Here is a 23,320-nt window from a genome sequence, read left to right as displayed (position 1 = left end):
TTTCGAAAGATGGTATTTTAATAATAGATAAACAATGCTTGCAGGGTGTTTTTAATCAGTATCGATTCTCAATTGTATTGTTAAGTGATTATGACTTTAAAATGAAAGAACTGCCACTTACTGATAAATGCGCCATCTTCTCATTGTTCATGTTTATGCATTTTTAGTATTCATTATAAAATTATTTTTCAGGAATTATTCCAAAAAATAATAATAAATAAAAATCAAATCTAGTGTTTGACTTCAATTTTTTTCTTCAGCCAATTTTCCAATCAAAACGCTGAGCTACCATCCACGGACGGCCTCAAACTGAAATGATTTCTATTAGGTCAACAAAGCCAACGATCTCGCATGCAAATTTTTCTTTTATTCATTTCTGCTGATAAATATGGTTACTGTAGATTTTTCAATGCTCTTTATTTGCTTAATGCTTTCTGTTTGTGGAGAAAATTTAATTGTAGCTTTGCCAAACATATAAACACTTCTCATTACACAATGGCCCTGTCCATTGTATATGTTCCAAATGCTGTAAAGTAAACCGCATTTTCCATTTACTGTGACTGTTTCAAAATCTGTCACCCTATCAAAATTCCGCGAATAGTCAAATCCGCAAGTTTTGCGCCCCCAATTTTCAAGGGCCGACTGTATGTATCTTTTTTATCAGCTGTAGGTAATTATGTGTGAAATCAGAGAGCAGACGATCATATCTTTCCATTTTTTATATCTGAAGTATTATCATGTTCCACCTTTCAGAGCTATAAGCTTTTTTATTTGAGATTTGTGGCCATGTCATCGCAGAATGTTTCGCCTTCAATCACAGAATTTTCCCATACTCATTTTTTATCATTTAGTCATTCAAGGCGGATTTGTTTATTCCATTTCAAAGTGCTATTTTTTATCCAATTATATTTTTGAAATTTGTGATAATAATTTTTCTGCCATGAAAAAACCATTATACCTCATTTCAGTTTAATGCTCTGATGTATTTAAATTGTTATACAGATTTTGAAATAAAACATATTTTATGATTGCTGAAGAATTTTTTTTCAGCTTCTTACCTCTGTTTATGAAAAGATTTTTTAAAAATGTTTGAAGACAAACATAAACAGTTTAGTAAAAGCATCAATATCTACTGTGTAATTCTGTAAATTTGTGGTGAAGCTAAGATTTCATTCTCTGAAAAGAACTGATATCGAATATTTATTTTTTCGCAAAGTCACAAGAATAGTTGATGGCTAAATTTATTATCATATAAATGAATATTCGTTGTGTAATTGTGAAGTATGGTATATATATATATAAAACACATCCATAGTAAAATGTATTTCATTTTGTGGAATTTTGAACTAATGATAAATACAATTGTGCATTTTCACAAAAATTCATACTGCGGGTATCAGTCACCTGTTTTCAATAATATTAAAATGGCGAATTTGAAAGATTTGAAGATGAAAACATAATATTGCACATAAAATGGAAACTTTGCAGATGATGTTATTTTAAATTCTTGCACGTAGATCTGAATCGCCTCAAAGTATTTATTAATAAATAGTGTTTTATTTTCTACAATGTTTGGAATGCAAAAAATGTTTCACAATTTGTATTGGTAAAGAAACAAAATATTAACAGTGCTGAATACAACGAAGTAATAATATTTATATTGAAAATGTAAATAAATTAACAATTCGTGCTTCATCAATCAATCAATCAATCAATCATCAAACAAACTTCGTACATCTCTCAAGCTCTGCAACAGTGTTTCTCGAAAACGAGTGGAACTCTGAAATTTAATTCTAATTTATCAATTTTCTCTACCGTCATAAAACAATTACCGTTGTTTCACAGTATCGTTTAGACGAAATGTGAAAGCTGATTATGTTCTCACCACCGATAATGTAAGATATGCCGTATCCGTCATCGGCTACAGGCCCGAAGCCACCACCGGCAGAAACATAATCTGGATATTTTCTCGTGTCAACCAAATCAGTCTGCTGTTGAGGGGTCTACAAAATAGTGCAACGTCAGTTTAAACTGAATTAGTTTCGAAAAGCAAAATAAATTCCAATTTTACCTGACTGGTCGACAAACGCCACGGCTCAGAAAGAACTTCTTTCAAAAATGGCGAATCCAACTGCAAATAACGACTGACGATATACAAACAAAACAAATGACGATCAACTCCCTTTCCGCACATTGCATCCAAGTAAGCTTTCTGATGTTTCTCACAAGCTTTGTATAGCAAATCACGTCTCTGTTCAATCTTAGAAAAAAATTATCTCATCAAAAAACATGTTCATTTCAAGAATGCTATTGAAATTTGAAATTATTAACAGTCAAATAAAACAACACTCACAGAACACGTATCGTCACACATAGCACGAACAAAAGCGCAAGATTCAAACGTCACCTACAATTTAAGTAAAAAAACGAAAAAAAAACATACAAAATAAACATATATACTGATAGCATACTGGCCGAACGGTTTCTGTGCGTCCTTCACGATATAAGCGAGTCATCGAAGCTTCGTACGTCAGGCAGAATTTTCTCTGGTCCTAAAGAAATTTAAAAATTAGCAGTACCCGAAAAAAAAACATAAAAATAAATATACCCTGAAATAAGTCAACTGAAGAATCATTTGGATGAAACCATCCGGAGATATTTGACATTTTTTAATAAAACCTTTTCCAAATTCCCGGAAAACGATAAGCGCCATTTCCACGTCATTAATTAACGCTTCCGCCTTCTGAACGCTGTCAGCAATTTCTCGACTTAGCTAAAAAGAAAATATTATTTTTCTAATTTCAAAACTAAATCATACCTCGGGAGTAAAATCCCACTTTAAACGTCGTGCGGACACAGGTGTGATGTCCACATCACCTATGCAATTGCCTTCGGCAGTGTATCTAGAAGGTAAAAAATAAATTACATTAATATATGAAATATCTAATCAAAAAAGCTTCAAACCCAAGTTTCAATATATCAAAAACTGTCGCATATTCAAAATAATGTGACATAATGGGAGCATCCGCCCTAAAAAATAAAAACAATTAAAATAAAAAATAACTAGATGTATATTACTCAAAAGTTCTCTATGCGTTGAATATAAATTACAATTTCATATTTTAACATAATTTTTAACTTGTGTATTTTGATGTAACTTTTAACCTCCCCTAATTAAAATTTAAATATAAATAAATAAATAAATATATATATATATATAAAATATTGCAGACTATTAGGAAATAATTCTCCACATCTTAATTAACAAAAATTCATACCACGAATGTTCAGCATTGATTCCAACCTATGATTAAAAAAAATTAAAAAGTATATTTTTTATATTGCCAAAATTTGCAATTACTTTCCCATTTTTCGATACGATCAAATTGAAGGATTTATCAAACCAACGATCATAACCTTTCCCATGCAAATTCATGTGTGCCCAGTGATCAAGTTTTGAAATGTCATTCTAAAAATAATACAATCATTTTCAAATATTGATCATATAATAGAAATGCTTGCATAACAAATATCACCACCCAATTTTAACAAATTTTACCTGTTCCATAATTCATATTTTATACATTTAATTTTAAAAAAATCATGATAAAACAAAACAATAAATTTGTCACTAACCGGATCATAGAAATATTCTTCTTCATCAAAGCACAAGGTAAACGCCGATGATTCAATAGCATGCAGAGAACTTCTGTTAACACCGAAAGAGAAATATTTTTGCCTAATTTCAGCCCAGCTAGTCCTAAAATTGAGGCACTGAGTTAAAAAAAATTTATGTTCAACAACAACAGAAATACAGCAGTCAGTTTGAATAACTAAACTAATGAAGCAGTTGGCAGATTGTCAAATATTAAATTGTCATATATGTTTAACTTTTCAGTTATATAATCGTACAATTTAAATTTAATAACAAATACTGTTTAAGTATAAAAAAGACTTAATTGCTAATATTAAAACTTACCGATCTATTGCTGTCAAAGCACCCAAATGTCGTTCGTCATCGGTGACGTCATAGCAGTTGCTTAAGATTTCATTGAATATTCTAAAATTATAATGAAAAACATTCGCTACAGGAAAAAAAATTTTTTTAAGGCATCCAACATATTTACTAATTAAAGTTTAATGGATCATTTAAATTACAAAATATTTTTTTCAAATAAAAATCTATGCTTCTATAAGTACATTTTTAATACATTACATTTGCAATTCACAAGGTTTTAACAAGCGTCGGCCATCGTGAATAAGAACTTTAAACCATGCACCATGACAATAGACGGCAATATGTCGAGCATCATTCCAATGCTTCAAGGTGTCTGACAAATATCATCGTGTTCAATTAATCAATAAAATTATGAAAATACATTTTCTTTCACATGATAAGATTCATAAGATAAATTACATGTAATTCAAAATAGTATCTTACCAATTTCAACACCAGGTATGCGGCAAGTGTTGAATGTTCTTTCGTACTGCGAGGAACAAAGCGGTACAACACCAATTAAAATCTAAATTGTAAAATTAAACAAAAAATGAATATTTTCCAAAAAAAATTTACAGGTTTCAATTCTTGACGTTCGATTAAGCGACGGAACAATAATGAAGCATAAGTAATATTAGCGGCTCTTGCCGCCTGAATAGTTGTACCTGCATGGCCTAATGAATCCTAAAAAATATTTCAGCAATCATATACAACAGTTCCATTTAAGCAATATTTTGAAATTAAATATATTAAAATTAAAAAAATATATATACATAATTAGTAATTAAAGGTTGTAAATTTATGCCTACCAATCCATAAAAATTAGAATTTATCATCAAAGCGGAACGTCCCCGGAGATAGACGTACTCTTCCCACCAGTCAGAAACATAATTTCCCGAAAGCCAGGATTTTAATGTCAAATAGCGTTGCAATTTTGGACCAATAGTATTTTCAAATTCATTAGACAAACGTTCCATGCGTTGTCTACTTTCGTCATTCAGCAACGGCTTCAATGTATCCAAGTGCTGAAAATTGTGATGTAAAACGTAAATAAACAAAATGGAACATTAATAATAGTAGAACAGAGATAAATGTGATCACAATTTTTACCCTACGCAAAGTGTCCCGCAATGTCGGAAGAGGCAAACGAGGCAAAGCACCTTGAAAACTTTTCAACATTGGTTCGTGTTTCAGGATCAACTTTACAATCAACTGAATATTTAAATTTTTGTGCAATAAAAACAAGTAAGTAGGATAGAATTTTATAAAAATTTTCATACCAGATAAAATTTCGTCGCCATTCTGGTGTTTCTCAGACGTTCATACATCCATCCACGGTACATGAACATCAATTTGATAGTCAAACGTACAATTTGCACAATAGCCAACCAACACAAGCTACTATAGACAACTGAACAAAACAGCAGTGATGTGAAAGAAACTCTAAAATGGAAATTTCAAGACAACGTTAAAGTACTATAATCGACATTTTAATTTCAAGAATTAACAAACATTTTTACATTTCAGCTATTCGTTAAATTTATTTGCTTTAGAATTGTAAAAACTTGACCATAATTTTAAAAAAAATTCAGATAACTTTCTCTATGCATGTATATCCCTTTAAAATCATCAAAAACAATTCTCAAAATATACCAATTACATTTCAATTCAAAACAATTTTCCAATCAGACATGCATGTTTTACAATTCAATTCATTTAAAATAAATATCAAGTAATTGAAACTTCTTTAAAAAAATTTTTTTTTAAATTACGAGTAATTGACTTTAACATGAATGAACAAATGCTGTTCTATTCGAAAAATTTACAAAACATGCAAATGTTTACAAGCACTTTGAAACGATACTTTTATGATTAATTGCATAAAGAAAAAAAACACAAAAATGCCATCAAAAGTGAAAAAAAGTCTGTATTTAATTTGATGGCAAATTTTTTCCATTTATCACTATCACATAACAAATACATTTGTCACTACGCTTTTCAATAACCTCAGGCTACAAAATTAGGAAGGTCATCCCCGGCAGTGATAAAATTAATATAGTGACGAAATGAAACCATATTTTTGGCCCAAATTCCAATATTTTACAACTTTTCCTTTCTTCTGCAAAAGTGGACATTTCGTCAAACTACAAAAAACATATATCTTTGTCTATTAAAGGATAAAAGAAAATTATTGTAGATGCGATTGTCCCTGTTGAAATACCTTATTTGAAACAAATATTCAACTCGGTGCCTGCAACTCCATTTTATCTGATCAGTTGCCTGCAATTTCCGGTTCAAAAATTCGCCCGTAACTTCTAGTTTATTTTGTATGCAGAATTGAGTGGATGCAAAACAAAATGAAATGAATAAACAAACAACTGACTACTTTAATCATATTTTCTGCGGTGTCAAATTTTGTAAAATTGAACATCATAGCCAACAGTTACGCAAGTTAAATAGCAAGACAATCATTGGTTAAATCTAATAAAAATATAAACCAGTAAATTACAAACTTGCTATGCACGATTTAACAGATGGAAAAATATTTTTAAAATAGAAACAGAACAACTAATGTTCATAAATTTGCACCCCATGGAATAATTTATCTTCTGACACATCAAAATGTGCACACGGGCATATATAAATATTTTAATTATTATTAATTAATATCACTTTTATTGAGCAAAAGTACCGAGTTTTATAGCAAATCAACACTTACCCAAAAAATCGTTTCTGAGCCCAACCAATTAAGCCAAAGGACAGGTCTATGTTGGCCAAACTCACTGCTACCATAACTGCAACAATGAACACGTAACTGCTTGGAGATGCTGGATATATTCCAGCTTTTAAATTGTTCTGAAACAAAATATCATTTAAAAAATGAAAGCGTTCTAGTCGTCGTCAGTTAGAAAATTGTAAAATAGATATTTATTTATTTATTTTTAACAGTCAGTGAAATAAAGTTTGCTAAAATTGTAAACATCGATTACTCATTCTCTGCTGATTCATACAAAAGCGGAAGTAAGCAAAAAGAAGAAAATTCTACTCATAAGTTTTCCAAATATTCAAAAAATAATGAATGATTTTAAAATGTTTATAATGTTTTACTTTCACAATTACATAATATGAAAGTAAACTTTAATTTACCTTAAAACGAGCCACACGCCGTTTGTAGGAACGGGAAATGGATTGATAAACTATCTTCAATAACTCCTTGTCATAATTAAGGCTCACTCCATCATGGGAAACAGTGAACCCGAAAGCGACTGCACTGTGAGCTTCCGCCATAATTTTTGCCAAAACAAACAAAATGCGTAAAACTGTCAGCAGTTCAACACTAAAACTGAGAGTGTCAGACGGAAGCACCGATAAAATTGATACTTAAGCAGTTACTGTAAATAATAGAACACGCAGGTGCGAGAAAAACGTGACGATTAATTCATATTGCAACACTTATTAAGGTATTTTTCGAACGCAATACTAATTTATAAAATGTTTAAATGAAATGCCTGCTCTGTTAGATTAAAAAGTTCATTTATTATTTGAAATTCTCTTATTACACTATTTGATTGAATAACAAATAAACTAGCTGACATTGAATGAGTCATCGGTCCGAATTTATGAATATTAAAAAAAATTAATGCAACTCTCAGTAAGTTATACTAAGTGGAAATAAGGAAAATCATTCATACAAAGTCGGGTGTATGAATTTATCTTTAAAATAATTTTTGAGTGTTTAAAAAAAGAAATTTTTTGAAACTATTTTAATTCTAAATGCTGATTTAATTTACAGAAGGAAAAATGTTCACCATAACATTGCCTATTTTCAAACCAATGCATATAAGTGAAGTGATTAACATCGAAGTTTATTTTACTGAATACTAAGAATGTAATAAACAGTTTGATGAGATCTAAAAATAAAAGAACGGTCCAAAGGGCAAAACTAATCAAGATTAACACTTAAAAATTAGGTTAGATAGCATTTCAAACGTGATTTCCATTATTTATAAAACTGTCATTTTTTGAACTAAATTTTACACATCACTTAATCGATCAAAAAAATGTTATAAAATCATTTACTAATTTCATTCCAAATACTGGAGCCACTTTTATTACACCAAAAAGTAGTTAACATTTGCAAAAAGTTAAACGACGTATGTTAAGCATGACGCGCATTTTATTAAAAGCTATCAATCGCTGCGCTAACAGGGATTACGGAAATTTATCTCGAAATGTCAAATCGCATCTAAATGAAGATCTAAATTTTGGTCACACTAGATTTAAAATGAAATCTATTTAAAATTCTAAAAATTTACAACTAGTTTAACAGTAATTTATTTTAATATTTACCGTGTCATTTTTATGCATAATATTCTTTCAAAGTAAATTTCATTGCTTCCAAATCAGTGTTGAGTTGTGTACAGTAAAGAAAATGCGAATTTATTATTTTGAAATTACTAATATTTTTTTAATTATGATTAACATTTAGCTTCAATTTTTCACTTTTTGAGATTTGCATTTAAGAGAAAAAATATATGTTAAATTGCTTATTATACATTTAAACATCAAAGTAAGTTTGTTTTATGATTCTGAATGTTAAATAAATTACTTGCAGTTATACTTGTTAAATTTCATGCAAGTAAAATATCAGACAATATCAATTATATTTTATTACTACAATTCTTAGATGAGTTTGAAAGCAACTTTCAATTGTAAGTTGTTGCTAATGCTTTGTTTAACTCACTTTTTGCTCTTTAAACAATTTCAATCAAAATTTAGACAAGCCAAATTTTGTTTTTACATTTGACTGATGCACTAACTTTTTTTGGTGAACTTTTTCATTAAATGCAATCTAAAAAACGACAAAAAATTCAAAATCTTAGATGCTAACAATCAATAAAACTGTCGACTGATTGATATGTTTATCTTTCAGCTTCATAAAGAACTTTCATAAATAAAGAAATTGGCATTTTTCATTGTTTTGTATTAAAACATTTCTTTGAATTTTTTAAAAAGACTAAATAAAAATTAAACTTGAATTTTTTCTAAATAAATATACCATTCGTAAATGTACTAGTTTCTAAAATTACAATTTATAGTAATTTTTTGCAGATACATTTAAATACAACATTAAAGAGTAATTATATAAATTATGAAGTGGATTATCATTCTGGTTTACATGTTTCATAAACGGAGAGTTTTCTTGCATGAAAATGCCACGTTGTTTACAAAACAATGCAGTGTCATGCGATTTGTACTTGTAAATTACAAGCCAACTGTAATTAACTTTGGAATATGATTTTCAAATAACATAAGAGTGTCTAGTAATGTATGCCTGTTTTATATGTGAATAAATTTTATAATATGATAATATTATGGCTTTTTTTATTTTTTAAATAAAAATCATAATTTGCACGATTTACTGTGACAGTAATTTCATGGTAAACTCTGAAATTCGTATTAATAGAAGTACTGTTTTTAAATAGGTTAAAAAAATAAATTCTTTTTATTTAAACTTATTCAATTATTTTTTAAAGCATTTTCTGTAATAATGTTTTGTAAAAATTATTATGTAGTACTTGAAAGCACGAATGACAGTACTCCTGTATACTACTAGTTGCTGTGTCATCAACAATGTGAAGTGGTGTAATTACTTTTCATATAGCACTGTTATTTTTATTAATATTTAAGCACATGTTTTCTACAATTCATTATTCGCCAATTTCATTACAAAAAATTTGTTTTTTACATTAGATCAAAAATGGATATGTTATTGACTGCCAATGCAATTCGTCAAACGTTTATCAATTATTTTACGGAAAAACGAAATCATCAATATGTGCACTCGTCGTCTGTGATTCCTAAAGGCGATCCAAGTTTGCTTTTTACAAATGCTGGAATGAACCAAGTAACTTTTTTGCATTTTCTTTTATTCAGTTGTTTCGTGATTAGAAAAGTGTACTATTAGCATGTCGTTATTTCCTTGTTGTTGATATTTTCCTTATTTAGCGTTAATTTGTTTTCATGAATTTATGTAGATAGATGCTTATGTTTAAACGATTTATTGTTATTTCGAATGAAAATTGTTAAATGTTATTGAGGAAACTTTTTTCATTATGTTAATTACATAAAATGACAATATTATAATTAGTTGACGTTTGTAGTATGATTTTTTCTCTGGTAATAGAGAACTTGTGAATGAAATGACGATTTAATTTTATCTTTTTTTGTTTTTTTTAGTTTAAGCCGATATTTTTGGGAACAGCGGATCCAAACAGTCAAATGGCATCCTGGAAGAGAGTAGTAAATTCGCAGAAATGCATTAGAGCTGGCGGTAAGCACAATGACTTGGACGATGTCGGAAAAGATGTTTATCATCACACTTTTTTTGAAATGCTCGGCAACTGGTCATTTGGTGATTACTTCAAGGTGAACATTCCATTTGCCTGTATGTGTTTGATTTTCTTCATTTTTAATTTGTAGAAAGATATATGTGCATGGGCATGGGAAGTGTTGACAAAAGAATTTAAAATTCCGAAAGAACAGTTATATGTTACATATTTTGGTGGAAGCGAGAAATGTCGTTTGCAGCCTGACGTTGAATGTCGTCAAATCTGGCTTGACATGGGGTAATAACTTTTTTCCATTTATTATGAAGTGAAATATATATATATATATATATGTGTGTGTGTTTGTTTGTTTTCTTTGTTTTCAATGAACGGCATTTTAGATTACCATCGGAAAGAGTTTTGCCATTTGGAATGAAAGACAATTTCTGGGAAATGGGCGATATTGGGCCATGTGGGCCATGTTCAGAAATTCATTATGATCGAATCGGCAATCGAAATGCGGCTAACCTAATTAATAAAGATGATCCAGACGTATTAGAAATATGGAACCTTGTGTTTATTACTTATAATAGGTATTATTTGCGTTTTATTGTTGATTCTCATTATTTTTATTTTATGATACTGTTTAGAGATAAAGATGGCTCTTTGCATCCACTTCCCAAGCGTCACATTGATTGCGGTTTAGGTTTCGAACGTTTGGTTTCCGTGATTCAAGGGAAAAAGTCGAATTATGACACGGATTTATTCGTGCCAATATTCAACCGTATAGCTGAAGTATGTTCAGTGTGCATTTTATTCGGTTCGGTTTTTTTGTCTCATGCTGCAAATCTGCCCCTTATACATAGACTGCCAAGGTTCGCCCGTACATGGGCAAAGTTGGCGAAGAAGACGAACAGCAAATAGATATGGCTTATCGTGTTGTTGCTGATCACATCCGCACTTTGACAGTTGCTCTGAGCGACGGCGGTCGTCCGGATAATTGCGGACGTGGGTAAGGGTTTCAAAAATTATTTTTTTGTTCAAAAAGATCATTAAAATTAAAATATATTTGCCTGTTTTCAGTTATGTTTTGCGCCGCATCTTACGACGTGGTGTCCGTTATGCTACAGAAAAATTGAATGCACCCTCGGGCTTTTTTGCAAATCTTGTTCCAGTAGTGGTTGAAACTTTGGTAGAAGATGTTCATATTGTCATTGTGTTTTACAGATTAATAAAAAAAAGGGGGGGGGGGAAGAAAAGAATTTGAATTAAAAATTGAAATTTTTTCAATTAGGGTGAGACGTTTCCAGAATTGAAAGAAGATCCCAATTCGGTGATGGAAATTATAAACGAGGAAGAAAGTCTGTTTCTTAAAACATTGTCACGAGGCAGTCGGGTTCTTCGTCAGGAAATAGAGAAAGCTTCCAAAGATAAACTGATACCAGGTTTAATAAATTTTTTTGTTGTTATTTATCAGTATATTTTTTTGCATTGTTTGCATGTTTTACAGGTGTGGTTGCGTGGCGTCTTTATGCTAGCTACGGTTTTCCTGTGGATTTGACTCAACTGATGGCCGAAGAAAGTGGTTACAAAGTGAACATGGAAGAATACGAAGAATGTCGCCAACAAGCTCAGGTATATAAGGAGGATTGTTTTTGAACTTGAATTTTTTTTTCATTTTATTTCATTTCTATTAGATGAGTTCTTCATCGAAATTTTCACAACTAAACGACGTTGTTGATTTCAACATCAATGCTGTCAATTACTTGCTGAATGGGAAAGTACCGTTAACTGACGATAAGCCCAAATATGCATATCGTTTAACTGAAAATGGAGATGACGATTACGGTAATTATATTTTTGTTTTGCTCTTTTTTGTTTAAAAGTATGTATTATTATGTGTAGAATTTGATGAGGTGAAATGCGAAGTGCTCGCGCTGCGAAAGAATGGTGAATTTGTATCCGAAGTGTGCAGCGGTGATTCTTGTTGTTTAATCTGTGATAAGACGGCATTTTACGCCGAATCTGGTGGACAGATCTACGACGAAGGCAGCATGGAAGGCGATGTGATTTGATATTTGAATTTATTTTCAATATGATAAGAAATGTGATGTTTATTTGTTTATTTTAAGAAATCTGAATTTCGTGTTCGTAATGTTCAAGCACGAGGTGGTTATATTGTTCATTTCGGTGAGGTAATGGGTACGATCACACGTGGAAGCAAACTTTTTCAAAACGTTGACCAAGTAAGCTTTGGTCAACATTGTGCTGTTGCATATTATTTATTATGTTGTTTATTTGTTTGTTTCAAAGAAACGCAGAGTACAAGTGATGAAAAATCACACGGCAACGCATTTGTTGAATTTCGCTTTGCGTGAAGTTCTGGGCCAAGTTGAACAGAAAGGCTCTTTGGTATTGACGGACAGGTTGAGATTCGACTTTACATGCAAAGCACCGTTGACAGTCGAGCAGTTGATGAAAATTGAACAAATTGTCGCCAACATTGTCAACTCGGACGTTGAAATTTACATGCAAGAGGTGCCGTTGGGTGTGGCGAAAACGATTGCCGGTCTTCGGTCGACGGCCGACGAGGTGATAAGAAGACGCTTGACGGTGCAATTTTTTTTACACGACTCTTCATTTGCAGACTTATCCGGATCCGGTTCGCGTGGTCAGCGTTGGAACCCCTGTTGACGCTTTGCTGAAGGATCCAGACGGACCCGGCGCCAAATTGGCATCCGTCGAATTTTGCGGCGGCACGTAAGTTTCTGGCATACTGACAAGCAGTCTGTGCCGTCGTTGGTTTTTTGTTTGTTGGTGGATGTTTCAAATTGAATGAAAAAAATTTTTTTTTATTTTCCCCCACTTCCCATTCTAGCCATTTGCTTCGTACTGGTCATCTCGGCGATTTTGTCATTGCATCCGAAGAAGCGGTTGCCAGGGGCATCAGACGAATTGTCGCTTTGACTTGCCATGAAGCTGAACAAGCCGTACAGAAATTGGAATATTTTGTGAATAAAGTTGAAGAAGTGATAGACTTGATTCGGTCCAGCGTGCTCAGTGGCGAATTGGATTACTCATTTCTGAACCGAAAAATTTCCGGGTGTTTGGAAGTGGGTTGGCTTTGTGTTGTAGCTTTTCAGGGTTGTTTTTTCATTTTCACTTTTTTTAGGAGATGAAGGCGTCGCAAATTCCAGCTTGGAGACGTGAACATCTGGTGCGTAAGTTGGCACAGGTGAAGGCAACTTTGGACGATTTTGAAAAAGGCGAAAGAATGAAATTTGTCCAAATGGTATTTTAGAAGAAGAAAATATATATATATATATATATATATATATATATATATATATATATATATTTATTTATTTATATATGTATATTCAATTCGAACAAACTTCAAACCATTCTTTCTTTGCAGATTACAGATGAAGCGAAAAATTTGCAAATACCCGACGATGGTATTGTGGTGCATGAATTTCCGCCGAATGCGACGGCTAAAGTTTGCAAATGAATAGCAGGTGAATTTCATATATTCTCAGACGCGGTGCATTATTTTCAGGCTTTGGACACTGCTTTGAAGCAGTTGAAATGCAGAGCTGGTATTGTTTTCAGTCAAGATTCAAAGAACAAAAGGGTCGTTTGTTTGGCTATTGTGAATCGAGTGAGTGGAATAATTTTTCCATTTGTCCGTTTCCATTTTATGCTTTCGAACATCTTCAATTTACAAGGAATGTGTCGATAAGGGATTAACTGCCAAAGCGTGGGTCGATCGTCTCTGCTGTGTTGCCGGCGGTTATGGCGGTGGTAAGGAAACAACTGCCCAGGCTTCGCTTGGCACCGGATTGCCAGTGGATAAGATCAAAACTGAAGCTGAAAAATTTGCTAAATGTAAACTGTCCAGACGCTGATTGATGTTCATGATTAATTGGATTAAAGAAATAAAACAGCAAAAACTGAAAGTTATTTTTTCATATATATATATATATATTTTACAAATTCAAAACATATAGCCAGATGTGAAAATGTTATGGTATTTATTCGATGAAATTTTGCTGATGTGAAAAATTATTGTTGTTCATTGTCGAATTATTCAAATTGTTATTTTTGTCGGCGATTACTGTGAATTGTAGAATTGCGGAGCAAGGGATGAATTGCGTTCGGTGATAAAAACAAAACGACTTCAAGACTTTTTTCCCAGTTAGACCACTTTCATCGTTGTTCGTCAGATTGTACAAATTTAAATTCAACGTAGTGACATTTGTGGAAAATTATCCTAGTCTGTCATGCTTGGTGCCTGATAATTGATGAATACACAAAACAGACGTGACCAATGCCGAATGCTCTTTTTTGCTTCAGTGCATGGTGACGCTTTTCTATTTGTTATTTGTCATAAAATAGCTGCCGTTTGTATTGATTTGTTTTCACCAGTTTCGTCTGTGAAAATGAAATCTGATGTGTTGACTTCTAGTCCAAATGTGTTGTTGGACGTATTTTCGAGTAATTTTTGAAACGTCTGTCCTAGATGAAGCTAATCTGATGACCAACTGCATGTTCACCAAAGCGCAAGTTCCACTTCACAGCAAGAGCGATTCTCCATATGACGAGACAATAAAAGAATCGTCTGCACACAACACGTGCCAGGACTTGAATGCATGACTTGACTGATTGTATATTTTGTTTTGAAAAAAATAAACTTTTTCCATTGCATTTAAAATTCAGTATTTCTGTTCTTTGTTTTTTTGAATAACTTTCTAATGTCAGGATAAGAAAGATGCCGGGTTCAGGGCCTAGGCCAATGTTGCTTCTTCCAACCCAGCTACGTTTGCTCGTTTGTCTCTGCGCATTGGCGCTTCCATAGAATCAAGAATGACGCTTTACGATGAGATGCTTTTACTGAACAACGATGCACACAGATCAACTGCTTCACATTCGTTTTGCATTTATTTGTCTTATTTAAAATTTTTTCTACCCAATGTTGATTTGTATTGCTGAGATTAAGGATTACAGTAGTAACTGCAACGCTGTCACAACATTCTGATTACGAAAATATGGCTAATTTACGATATCATATCATTGGTCATCTGCCAGTTTTCTTTCATAAAATATAAAAAATGAACTTTATTATAGCAATATCACAGTTGTACGTACAACAGAAATTGTAATTAAAATGAATAACAAATTGCTTGTATACTGTAGCGATTTTCAAGATAAGCAAATCATGCGAGACACGTCATCAAAATATATGGATTTTATTATTGAAGGTAAAAGTAAAAGCTGTTGCATGAAAGACGTTTTTTATGAAACTATAATGAAAATTGTAAATATTTTCATTGAAATCATAATAATTTTTGACAATTTATAGAATATCAACACAACATTTGTCTTGTTGTGAATTAGTAATTTATTAAGTTTCTAAAAATTATGAAAAATGATAAATTTATTTTAAAAAGATGTAAAAATTATTATTTTTTGCATAATTATTGATTTCAATAATTTTTAATTGAAAAAATACGAAATTTAAAAAATTGTAAATTCCAAAATTTCCAACTTGTAAATGTGCGCTAAAATTAAATAATGGAATTTACATTTAAAAGTAGATTTTTTGAAATTGAAAGTTTTGAAGTAAGTAAATAAAATATTTTCGAGACAATTCACCTTGTAAATCATGTTTGATCCTACTGTATTCAAAGAAGCTGTGCACTAATTTGACAAATAGCCGTTTGTCAGTATACGGGTCTGCAATATTACCAGCATTCATTTACATTGCAGTACTTTTATCACTTAAAGAGAAATATTTTATACATCTCATCAATTTATTTATAAGCATAACTTTATGGTAAATTCTTGCTTTTGGTGATTAGAATCAAGTTTCGACAGATGCTTCAGTGTTATTCTTTGATTGTAAATAGTAATGAGAAAACTTTTCTGCCAATTTAATATTTGAATCTGATTATTAACTGTTCAATGAACGTGCGTAAGCTATTTTTATGTTGCTTGAAAGCGTCATCCGACATTATTTATTACAATAAGTTTGTTATCGCAATGTAAATTTACACTGTTCTCTTTGAAGTTCACACATGTGAGATGTTTTTTTTCCTGCTGTTTACATGTACGCAGGCAATTATTGACTTGTTGTTTGTTTAAGTTTAGAGAACATGGCAGAAACTCTGGAAGTGGAAATAGTGTTTGACGATCCAGAAGGGGGTAAATTTTTGACGTGGAAAGTTCATGAGAAAAGTTTAGTCTGTCCGGGCAATACTTTGTTTACGTTTCTCAAAGGATCTCAGGTGATTCCTTTCAAGTGTAACAAGTACGGTGTTGTGAAAGAGCGTTATCCAATAGCGCCAAATGAACAATTGGAAGTCGGGTAAAGTTGAATTTTCTTTCGTTGGTAATTTCATATTCGACTTCAAATTTATTGATTATATTTCAGCAGGCTGATAGTGAAGTTGGGCAAATGCGAACACGCGGTGACGATGTTTGGTATGTGCGCCGACTGTGGCACAGATCTCACATCGTGCGTTGGAGAGAAGATTTTTCTTTTTATTCTTCATTCGAATGTGAAAACACGGTTTTGATTGGTTTCAGAATCGAAGAAGGATCTTCGACACCGTTGTCCAGAGCCAGTGTACCAATGATCCACGGTGTTCCAGAATTGCTCGTCACACCGGAGGTTCGGTTATTGTGTTGTTTCATTTTACGTCAGAAATAAAGTACTGATAAAAATGCATTTTCAACAGGTTGCTCTGTATCATGCCGAAGAGGATTCAAAAAATTTACTTTCTCAAAAGAAGCTGGCCCTGTTGGTAGATCTGGATTTAACATTAATCCATACATCGGAAACGTCAGACGATTCGGACGCGCTGGTATGCAGTTGTTGTTTGTCGGCAGATTTTGAAGAAATGTGAAAAAAATTTTTCTAAAAAATTGTTTTTTTTTGAAATTGTAAAGGATGTTTATCATTATCAAATGGAAGGTCCAAATTCGCCATGGTACCATACACGTTTGCGACCTTACGCGCGTTATTTTTTGAAAAAAATCAACGAGTACTTTGAATTGCACATTATTACTCACGGTAACCGAAAATACGCGGAGAAGGTGGTAAAAATGCTCGATCCGAACAATGTGCTGTTTGGCGATCGTATATTATCCAGAGATGAATGTTTCGATCCAAATATGAAAGCACCAAATTTGAAGTGATTATTTGTATTTTTATTTGGAATAATTAATAATATTTGAACATTTTGTTAAGGGCGTTGTTTCCTGGTGGCGACGATCTGGTTTGCATCATCGACGACCGAGAAGACGTGTGGAATTATGCCGAGAACGTGGTCCGTGTGCGACCGTATCGTTTTTTCAAGCACACCGACGATTTCAATGCGGCAACTTTGGCAGAATTGGGCAATATCATCGAAACGGAACTGGCGAAAAATGTCGCTGGCGACGAAGAGGACGCTGGCAAAGACGAGGTGAAGCTGTGGCTCGAAAAAGCCGACGAGGTGCCCACTGACAACGACCCGGATAATTATCTTGTTTATTTGTTTTTTCTGCTCCGTCGCATCCACGAGACATTCTACAACGTGAGGAAATTGACCGGCAATCCGAAAAAGACGTTGAGCTTGAAGACGGTGATGAATGCGTTGAGGGAGAATGTGTTCAAAAATTTGCGTTTCGTATTCACCGGTCTGGTGCCGGCGGACCAAGCCATCACGGATTCGATTTTCTATTATCGCTCCAAACAATTCGGTGCAGTGGTGCAAAAGGAGGTGGTTGTCCATGATGGTGACGAGACGTTGCCCACAACTCACCTCATTGCCGGTAAATTGGACACGGAAAAAGTGGCCCGGGCCAGGAAAAGCGGTTCAGTGATCATCGTCTCTCCGGCTTGGTTTTGGACCTGCGTGGAACGTTGGTGTCGCGTGCCAGAAAAAGACTATCAGTTGTTTCTTGAGGACTACAAGATGACGGGACGACAGTCGTCGACAGAAGCCGACAATTATTTGATCAACGTGGACTGCATCAGTCGAAAATTAGCCGACGAGCACATGGCCACCTTGTCCAGTTCTGCCAACGAAGAGGAAGAAGATTTGAGAAATGGCAACAAGCGGAAATGCGCCTTGGAAGAGTTGAGCAAATTTCGATCCAAATTTAGACGTTTCGAAAGCAGCGACAGTTCAGAAGACGACGACGACGACGACGATGACGATGACGATTCTGATATTGATAGCGAAGACGAAGAAATTGGCCGTGAGATTGAAGGTCTGCTGTGGGAAAACAGTGACGAAAATCTTTGAACAAGGCGATTGTACTTGATTTTTATTAACCGAAATAAAACTGTTCCCCAGAACTAACATCCGACTATCAATAACCATCATCCGTATCCAATGCGCATACTGTTTTATCAAACTGCCGAAGTTCACCACTAGCGGGACATTTTGTAAAATTTTGAAATTTTTTTTTCCGACAAAAAAGCAAATCACATACTTGACCCCAGTAAATTTGGGCAGAGGGGGGGAGGGAAATTGCAAACTACAGTAAGTACAAATGACAGGGGATAGATTTTGAAATTTTGAATTGAAATTTGAAATTGGTCATTGAAAATGAGTCAAAAAAATTAATTTAAATTTTCCACTTTGTAATGTCGTTTTTCTTTGATTGGAAAAAAATTTTTTTTGAAAAAAAATTCAGCTTCTTTGTTTAAATTTGACTTCAAATGTTTCACATTTATGCGTGCAGTGGGGAAATAAATTTATTGCTTGAAATGAAATTGCTATCGTACAAGTGTTCAATTTGATTCAGTTGGATGATTTTTTAAAATTTCATCTCTCGCCTGTCACAGTTGAAAAAGTTAGTTGGTTCAAATTCAGTCGGGTGTGAACAAAAATAACACATGTGCTTTGGATGTGAAGCTACAAAATATTTAGCTCTTGAGCTGTTTGTCAAAACTGACTTCTGTTCCAGATTTAAATTATTTTAATGTTTTATTTCGTTCTATTCTTTATTTTTTATTGCAACATTTTCGGCAAGTCGACTTTTCTGCATAGTTCAGTTGCATTTTGCCGGATAAAATTGATTAATTTCTCTTCCATTTCAGCGTTGTGGGGAACAGTTGGTAAAATTGACAAGCACCACCACCACCTCCACCACATTGCGGATAACGTTTTTGAAAGCAAAAATTTGACAAGTTTTTTCTTTTGATTTTTGTTGAATAAAAAGAAAAAAATGAAATTTTATTTTTCGGCTTAACAAAGAAAAAGTAACATGTTGCAATTTGTTCCATATAGCACAACAATAATTTCGAGCGAAATGAAAATGATGATGATGCAACATGTCAATTTATTCTTATTTTCTTGTATTTAAAATCTATTCAACAGCTCTGTAACGCAACGTTCAAGCTGAATATTCAACCAGCTATCCAATAATGAACGATGCTTATCGTAATAGTTTTGCATAACAATAAGTCAAACAAGCAACATCTGGATGTTGTTCATTTTATCAGACAAGCTGGTTGACAACTACAAATTCAACATCAAAGCGAATAAGAAGAAACAAGCAAACAAAAATTGCAATCCTCAGTTGACATTATTCGATTTTTATCTTAACATTGACGCAAAGCTTCAGCTTCAACTTGTACAATTTTCCGCTCGAATTCATCAAAAATTCTGTTACAATTTTGTTTTTCTTTTTTCAGTTATTCAAATGTAAAACATGAAAGAGAATGTAAATTCAAAAAAGACAAAGTTTCAGTTTCCCATTAGCAAAAAGTCAATTGGGTTTGTTTTTGAACAAAATACAATTCTAGAAACAATGGCGTGAAAAACTCGACAAAAGAATTTTTTTAATACCTTCGATATTTAATATTTTCATTATACAAAATGTAAAAATTGTTAAAAAATCACTCCTAAAAACCAATCAGTATGTCATTTCTGTTATAAATTTTTTTTCAAGCATGCTTTTACAACTTATTTGATGAAAACAATAGAAAATTGCCCACTCTTACTGTTAGTATACCCAAAAATTAGAAAGCATTATTTGTAATATTTTAAATTGATAAATTAATTTATTTAATCATATTCATTATATTAATTTTTCGTTTTAAAATTCTTTTCTCCATATTGAATAGAATGTTAAAATTTTCTTGATTACTTTACAACAACGCTTATTGCTGCCATTTTGTTCACCAACTGAATTAAGGGAGAGAATCTTTCCCAAAGATTCTATCCCGATTGTCACAAATAATAATAATAATAATAATAATAATAATTATTATTATTATTATTATTATTATTTGTTTTTACCATTTATAATGCAAGAATTAAAATTTTTTCTTTTTAAAATACTATCAACACTGATTTGCACAATTTTATGGTTGGATTTCACTTTTTACATTGAATAACAAAATTAACACAATTTGAGATATTAAATTCAAATGTTGGCTATTTCTTATCAAAACAAAATCGTGTTTTGAAGCATGACGTATTCTTTGTGCGTCATCAAAAGCATCGCTATCTGAGAGGCACAATACAAGACGGCGAAAGCAGGCAACCGCTTCTGTTTCTCTTTAGCCAATGGTTCGAAAGTGATAAATAAGCCAACCCGGAAATAAGTCCGCTTACCGTTTCCGCATTTCTTATTTATCAATGAAAAAAGTTGATATATTGTATTGCTGATTTTATATTTTAAAGTTAAAAATTGAAAATGTTTATTTATTGCCAAATTTTCAAATAAAAATTTAAATTCTCTAAACTATTTTTCTTACATCACGCATGTTACTTGAACATCAATGGTGACTGATCAACTGACGGTAGAATTTGCTTGTACCTTTAGTCTCGTTCGGTGACTGGGCAGAAGAGCTCGGTGTTTGGTCGGGTGTCTTGGTTTGTTCGTGCTTTGTTTAGTTATACCGTGTGATAGTTTTTGATTGAGCTCCTATAGTTGACGAATTTATTTTTTTCTGTTAATACAATCTTAACGTAATATTTTTTATTCAGTTCAACAATGTCCACACGGGAACAAGCGTCTAATGATGAGCCGGCTGAAAAGCGTGCCAGAGTGGCTAGTTCGGATCCACCAGAAAACACACTGGCTGAGGTGAGTTTCAGAATTTATTTTATTAATATATATGATCTTTTGTTTTTATTCACCCGCAGGTTGAAATTAAAAAAAACAGAATTCTTTTTTTTTAATTTTCAATTTTGCTTCCGTTAATTTAGGAATTTTTGGAAAGATCGAAAAGTGAACAAGGCGCATCGGTGAATGAAGGGCGACGACGTAGCTTGCGTATTCAAAAAATTATGGAAGAGAAAAGAATGCAACAAGCCGAAGAAGTACGGAAAACACAGGAGGAGTTGGCTAGACAGGCTGAAGAGGCAAGAAAAGTTGAACAAATTAGACTGAGTGAAAAATTTGAAAAAGCAGTGAAAACCGCCAATTCGGCTGAAAAGAAAGCGAAAAGTGCAGAGGAACGTGCCAAGATAGTTGTGGAGGTGGCCGAGGTCGCCAGTAAAACGGCGGCAAAAGCCGATGAAACGGCGGCAAAAGCGGACGAACAGGCAAAAAAAATATTCGAAGAAGCAAAGAAAGCACAAATGGAAGCAAAGAAAGCGAAAATTGAAGCAAAGAATGCTCAAAAAGACGCAATGAAAGCTGAGAAAGATGCTAAAAAGGCAAAACGGGAATTGGTAAAGGCGAAAATGAAGGCAGAGCAGGCGAGAGTACAAGCACAAAAAGCCGGAATGGTGGCTAAGAAGGCCAGAGCAGAAGCTACAAAAGCTTCCGATAAAGCCAAGAAAATTCAAGAGGAGAAAACTTCCTTGGAAGAAGAAAACAAGCAGTTAAACAACACCAGCAATCAGGGAACAGAGGTGACGAACACTGAGGCGAATGTGAAAGAGACGGTAGTGGACGGCAATAAACGCCAACCGGTGTCGACTGCTTCTGTTGCTGCTCCACAAGCCGCTGGGGCTGCAAACGTAGAACAACCATCGACATCGTCTGTATTTCGACCAGCAGAATGGAATCCGCCCGAACGAAGAATGCGAGTTATAACTGATCGTCTATTCTATTTCAGCAATGCCCGAATTATCAATTACGTCATTAACGATGTGGAATATACAATCCACGAATATTGAAAGCTCGATCATTTTAAATTATATCCTGACTTAGCTTATTTATATTTATGACCCACACACCTCGTATTCTTTCTCAATTATTCTTTATCTTCCGTTAACCGTATGCATGCGTGGGGTTCGCTTTTCATTTGTAGAGCTTAGAATGTGTGAATTTTTGTTTGAATAAAAATAAAATTTGTAATTTCTTATCAATTTATCAACGGCGACGAAAACAATTCTTATTTTTATAAGCAATTTAAATTTAAAATGCAAATTGCTCTATAAATAGTTAACTCAAATTCAGTTTATCCATACAGTATTATTATTGCTGCTGTTATTGGTACTGAAACGCCGAGTAAAACTACTTGCATTACTGCTTATTGTAGAAGATGCAGCTACTGCAAAAATTGAAATTCACAACCACTCAGTAAAGAATATTTTTCCGTTCACTTTTCCTAGAATTTTACCAAAGAGAAATTCAAATATGATGTTGTGCTTTTACTTTAATAAAACCTACAGGACATCATGGCTTTATTGAATGCAGGTTCAATTTTTTGCATTATTGTTCATGATTGACTGTTACGTTTATTTTAAAATATCATAATTCGCCTTTTACAAATCAGAATAAAACTCATAGCATAATATGTTTGGAATGGTTTCCAAAATACAATGTACTCTGCAACTGTTTTATTGTATATCCGATCTGAGTGAAGATTAAATTTTATTTTAAAGCAAATTAAGTACTTTTTTACTGAAAATGAAGAATTTCTTCAAAAAAAGTAATATACAATTAATATAGCAGAGCACGCTTTGATTGTCGATATTACCCTGTCAGCTTTCTGGCATTTGCAAATAAACTGAAAAGAAATACAATGGCACCGCAC

At 32.9% G+C, this 23,320-nt stretch overlaps 7 protein-coding genes across 7 annotated transcripts; 4 read left to right on the top strand and 3 right to left on the bottom strand.

Moving 5' to 3' along the window:
- Positions 1–1,200: 1,200 nt before the first annotated feature.
- On the bottom strand, positions 1,201–5,570 carry Tsp_10227 (ChOline/Carnitine o-acyltransferase superfamily). Its single transcript, XM_003372419.1, has 20 exons — positions 5,563–5,570; positions 5,278–5,440; positions 5,108–5,209; positions 4,807–5,022; positions 4,574–4,681; positions 4,442–4,523; positions 4,217–4,331; positions 3,980–4,039; positions 3,637–3,760; positions 3,362–3,469; positions 3,267–3,304; positions 2,965–3,030; positions 2,819–2,903; positions 2,609–2,773; positions 2,472–2,552; positions 2,354–2,407; positions 2,072–2,260; positions 1,833–2,003; positions 1,729–1,780; positions 1,201–1,235 (listed from the first exon to the last, which is right to left on the bottom strand). Exons 1-20 carry the CDS (start codon positions 5,568–5,570, stop codon positions 1,201–1,203), a joined length of 2,022 nt encoding a protein of 673 aa, XP_003372467.1.
- Positions 5,571–6,047: 477 nt separating this feature from the next.
- Positions 6,048–7,285, bottom strand: Tsp_10226 (hypothetical protein). Its single transcript, XM_003372418.1, has 3 exons — positions 7,145–7,285; positions 6,717–6,853; positions 6,048–6,141 (listed from the first exon to the last, which is right to left on the bottom strand). The coding sequence occupies exons 1-3, from the start codon at positions 7,283–7,285 to the stop codon at positions 6,048–6,050; spliced, it is 372 nt and encodes a 123-aa protein (XP_003372466.1).
- A 1,798-nt stretch (positions 7,286–9,083) lies between these two features.
- Positions 9,084–9,437, bottom strand: Tsp_10225 (conserved hypothetical protein). The gene is made up of 2 exons (XM_003372417.1): positions 9,421–9,437; positions 9,084–9,273 (listed from the first exon to the last, which is right to left on the bottom strand). The coding sequence occupies exons 1-2, from the start codon at positions 9,435–9,437 to the stop codon at positions 9,084–9,086; spliced, it is 207 nt and encodes a 68-aa protein (XP_003372465.1).
- A 321-nt stretch (positions 9,438–9,758) lies between these two features.
- Tsp_10224 (putative alanine--tRNA ligase) lies at positions 9,759–14,234 on the top strand. Its single transcript, XM_003372416.1, has 19 exons — positions 9,759–9,905; positions 10,238–10,426; positions 10,481–10,626; positions 10,728–10,919; positions 10,977–11,121; positions 11,193–11,338; positions 11,410–11,527; positions 11,621–11,771; positions 11,837–11,961; positions 12,024–12,174; positions 12,232–12,392; positions 12,459–12,572; positions 12,640–12,918; positions 12,974–13,086; positions 13,205–13,457; positions 13,499–13,618; positions 13,745–13,825; positions 13,886–13,963; positions 14,055–14,234. The coding sequence occupies exons 1-19, from the start codon at positions 9,759–9,761 to the stop codon at positions 14,232–14,234; spliced, it is 2,889 nt and encodes a 962-aa protein (XP_003372464.1).
- Positions 14,235–14,630: 396 nt separating this feature from the next.
- On the top strand, positions 14,631–15,184 carry Tsp_10223 (hypothetical protein). Its single transcript, XM_003372415.1, has 3 exons — positions 14,631–14,823; positions 14,849–14,960; positions 15,088–15,184. The coding sequence occupies exons 1-3, from the start codon at positions 14,631–14,633 to the stop codon at positions 15,182–15,184; spliced, it is 402 nt and encodes a 133-aa protein (XP_003372463.1).
- An 8-nt stretch (positions 15,185–15,192) lies between these two features.
- On the top strand, positions 15,193–18,620 carry Tsp_10222 (conserved hypothetical protein). The gene is given in 8 exon segments (XM_003372414.1): positions 15,193–15,257; positions 15,454–15,587; positions 16,477–16,693; positions 16,760–16,897; positions 16,915–16,999; positions 17,067–17,192; positions 17,278–17,522; positions 17,579–18,620. The coding sequence occupies 8 exon segments, from the start codon at positions 15,193–15,195 to the stop codon at positions 18,618–18,620; spliced, it is 2,052 nt and encodes a 683-aa protein (XP_003372462.1).
- Positions 18,621–20,034: 1,414 nt separating this feature from the next.
- Tsp_10221 (conserved hypothetical protein) lies at positions 20,035–22,457 on the top strand. The gene is made up of 4 exons (XM_003372413.1): positions 20,035–20,099; positions 21,318–21,417; positions 21,540–21,812; positions 22,014–22,457. The coding sequence occupies exons 1-4, from the start codon at positions 20,035–20,037 to the stop codon at positions 22,455–22,457; spliced, it is 882 nt and encodes a 293-aa protein (XP_003372461.1).
- Positions 22,458–23,320: the final 863 nt, after the last annotated feature.

The sequence above is a fragment of the Trichinella spiralis genome (assembly GCF_000181795.1).
Source record: "Trichinella spiralis strain ISS 195 chromosome Unknown Scfld9, whole genome shotgun sequence".
Classification (NCBI taxonomy): domain Eukaryota; kingdom Metazoa; phylum Nematoda; class Enoplea; order Trichinellida; family Trichinellidae; genus Trichinella; species Trichinella spiralis.
This window is presented reverse-complemented; position numbering and strand designations above follow the sequence as displayed.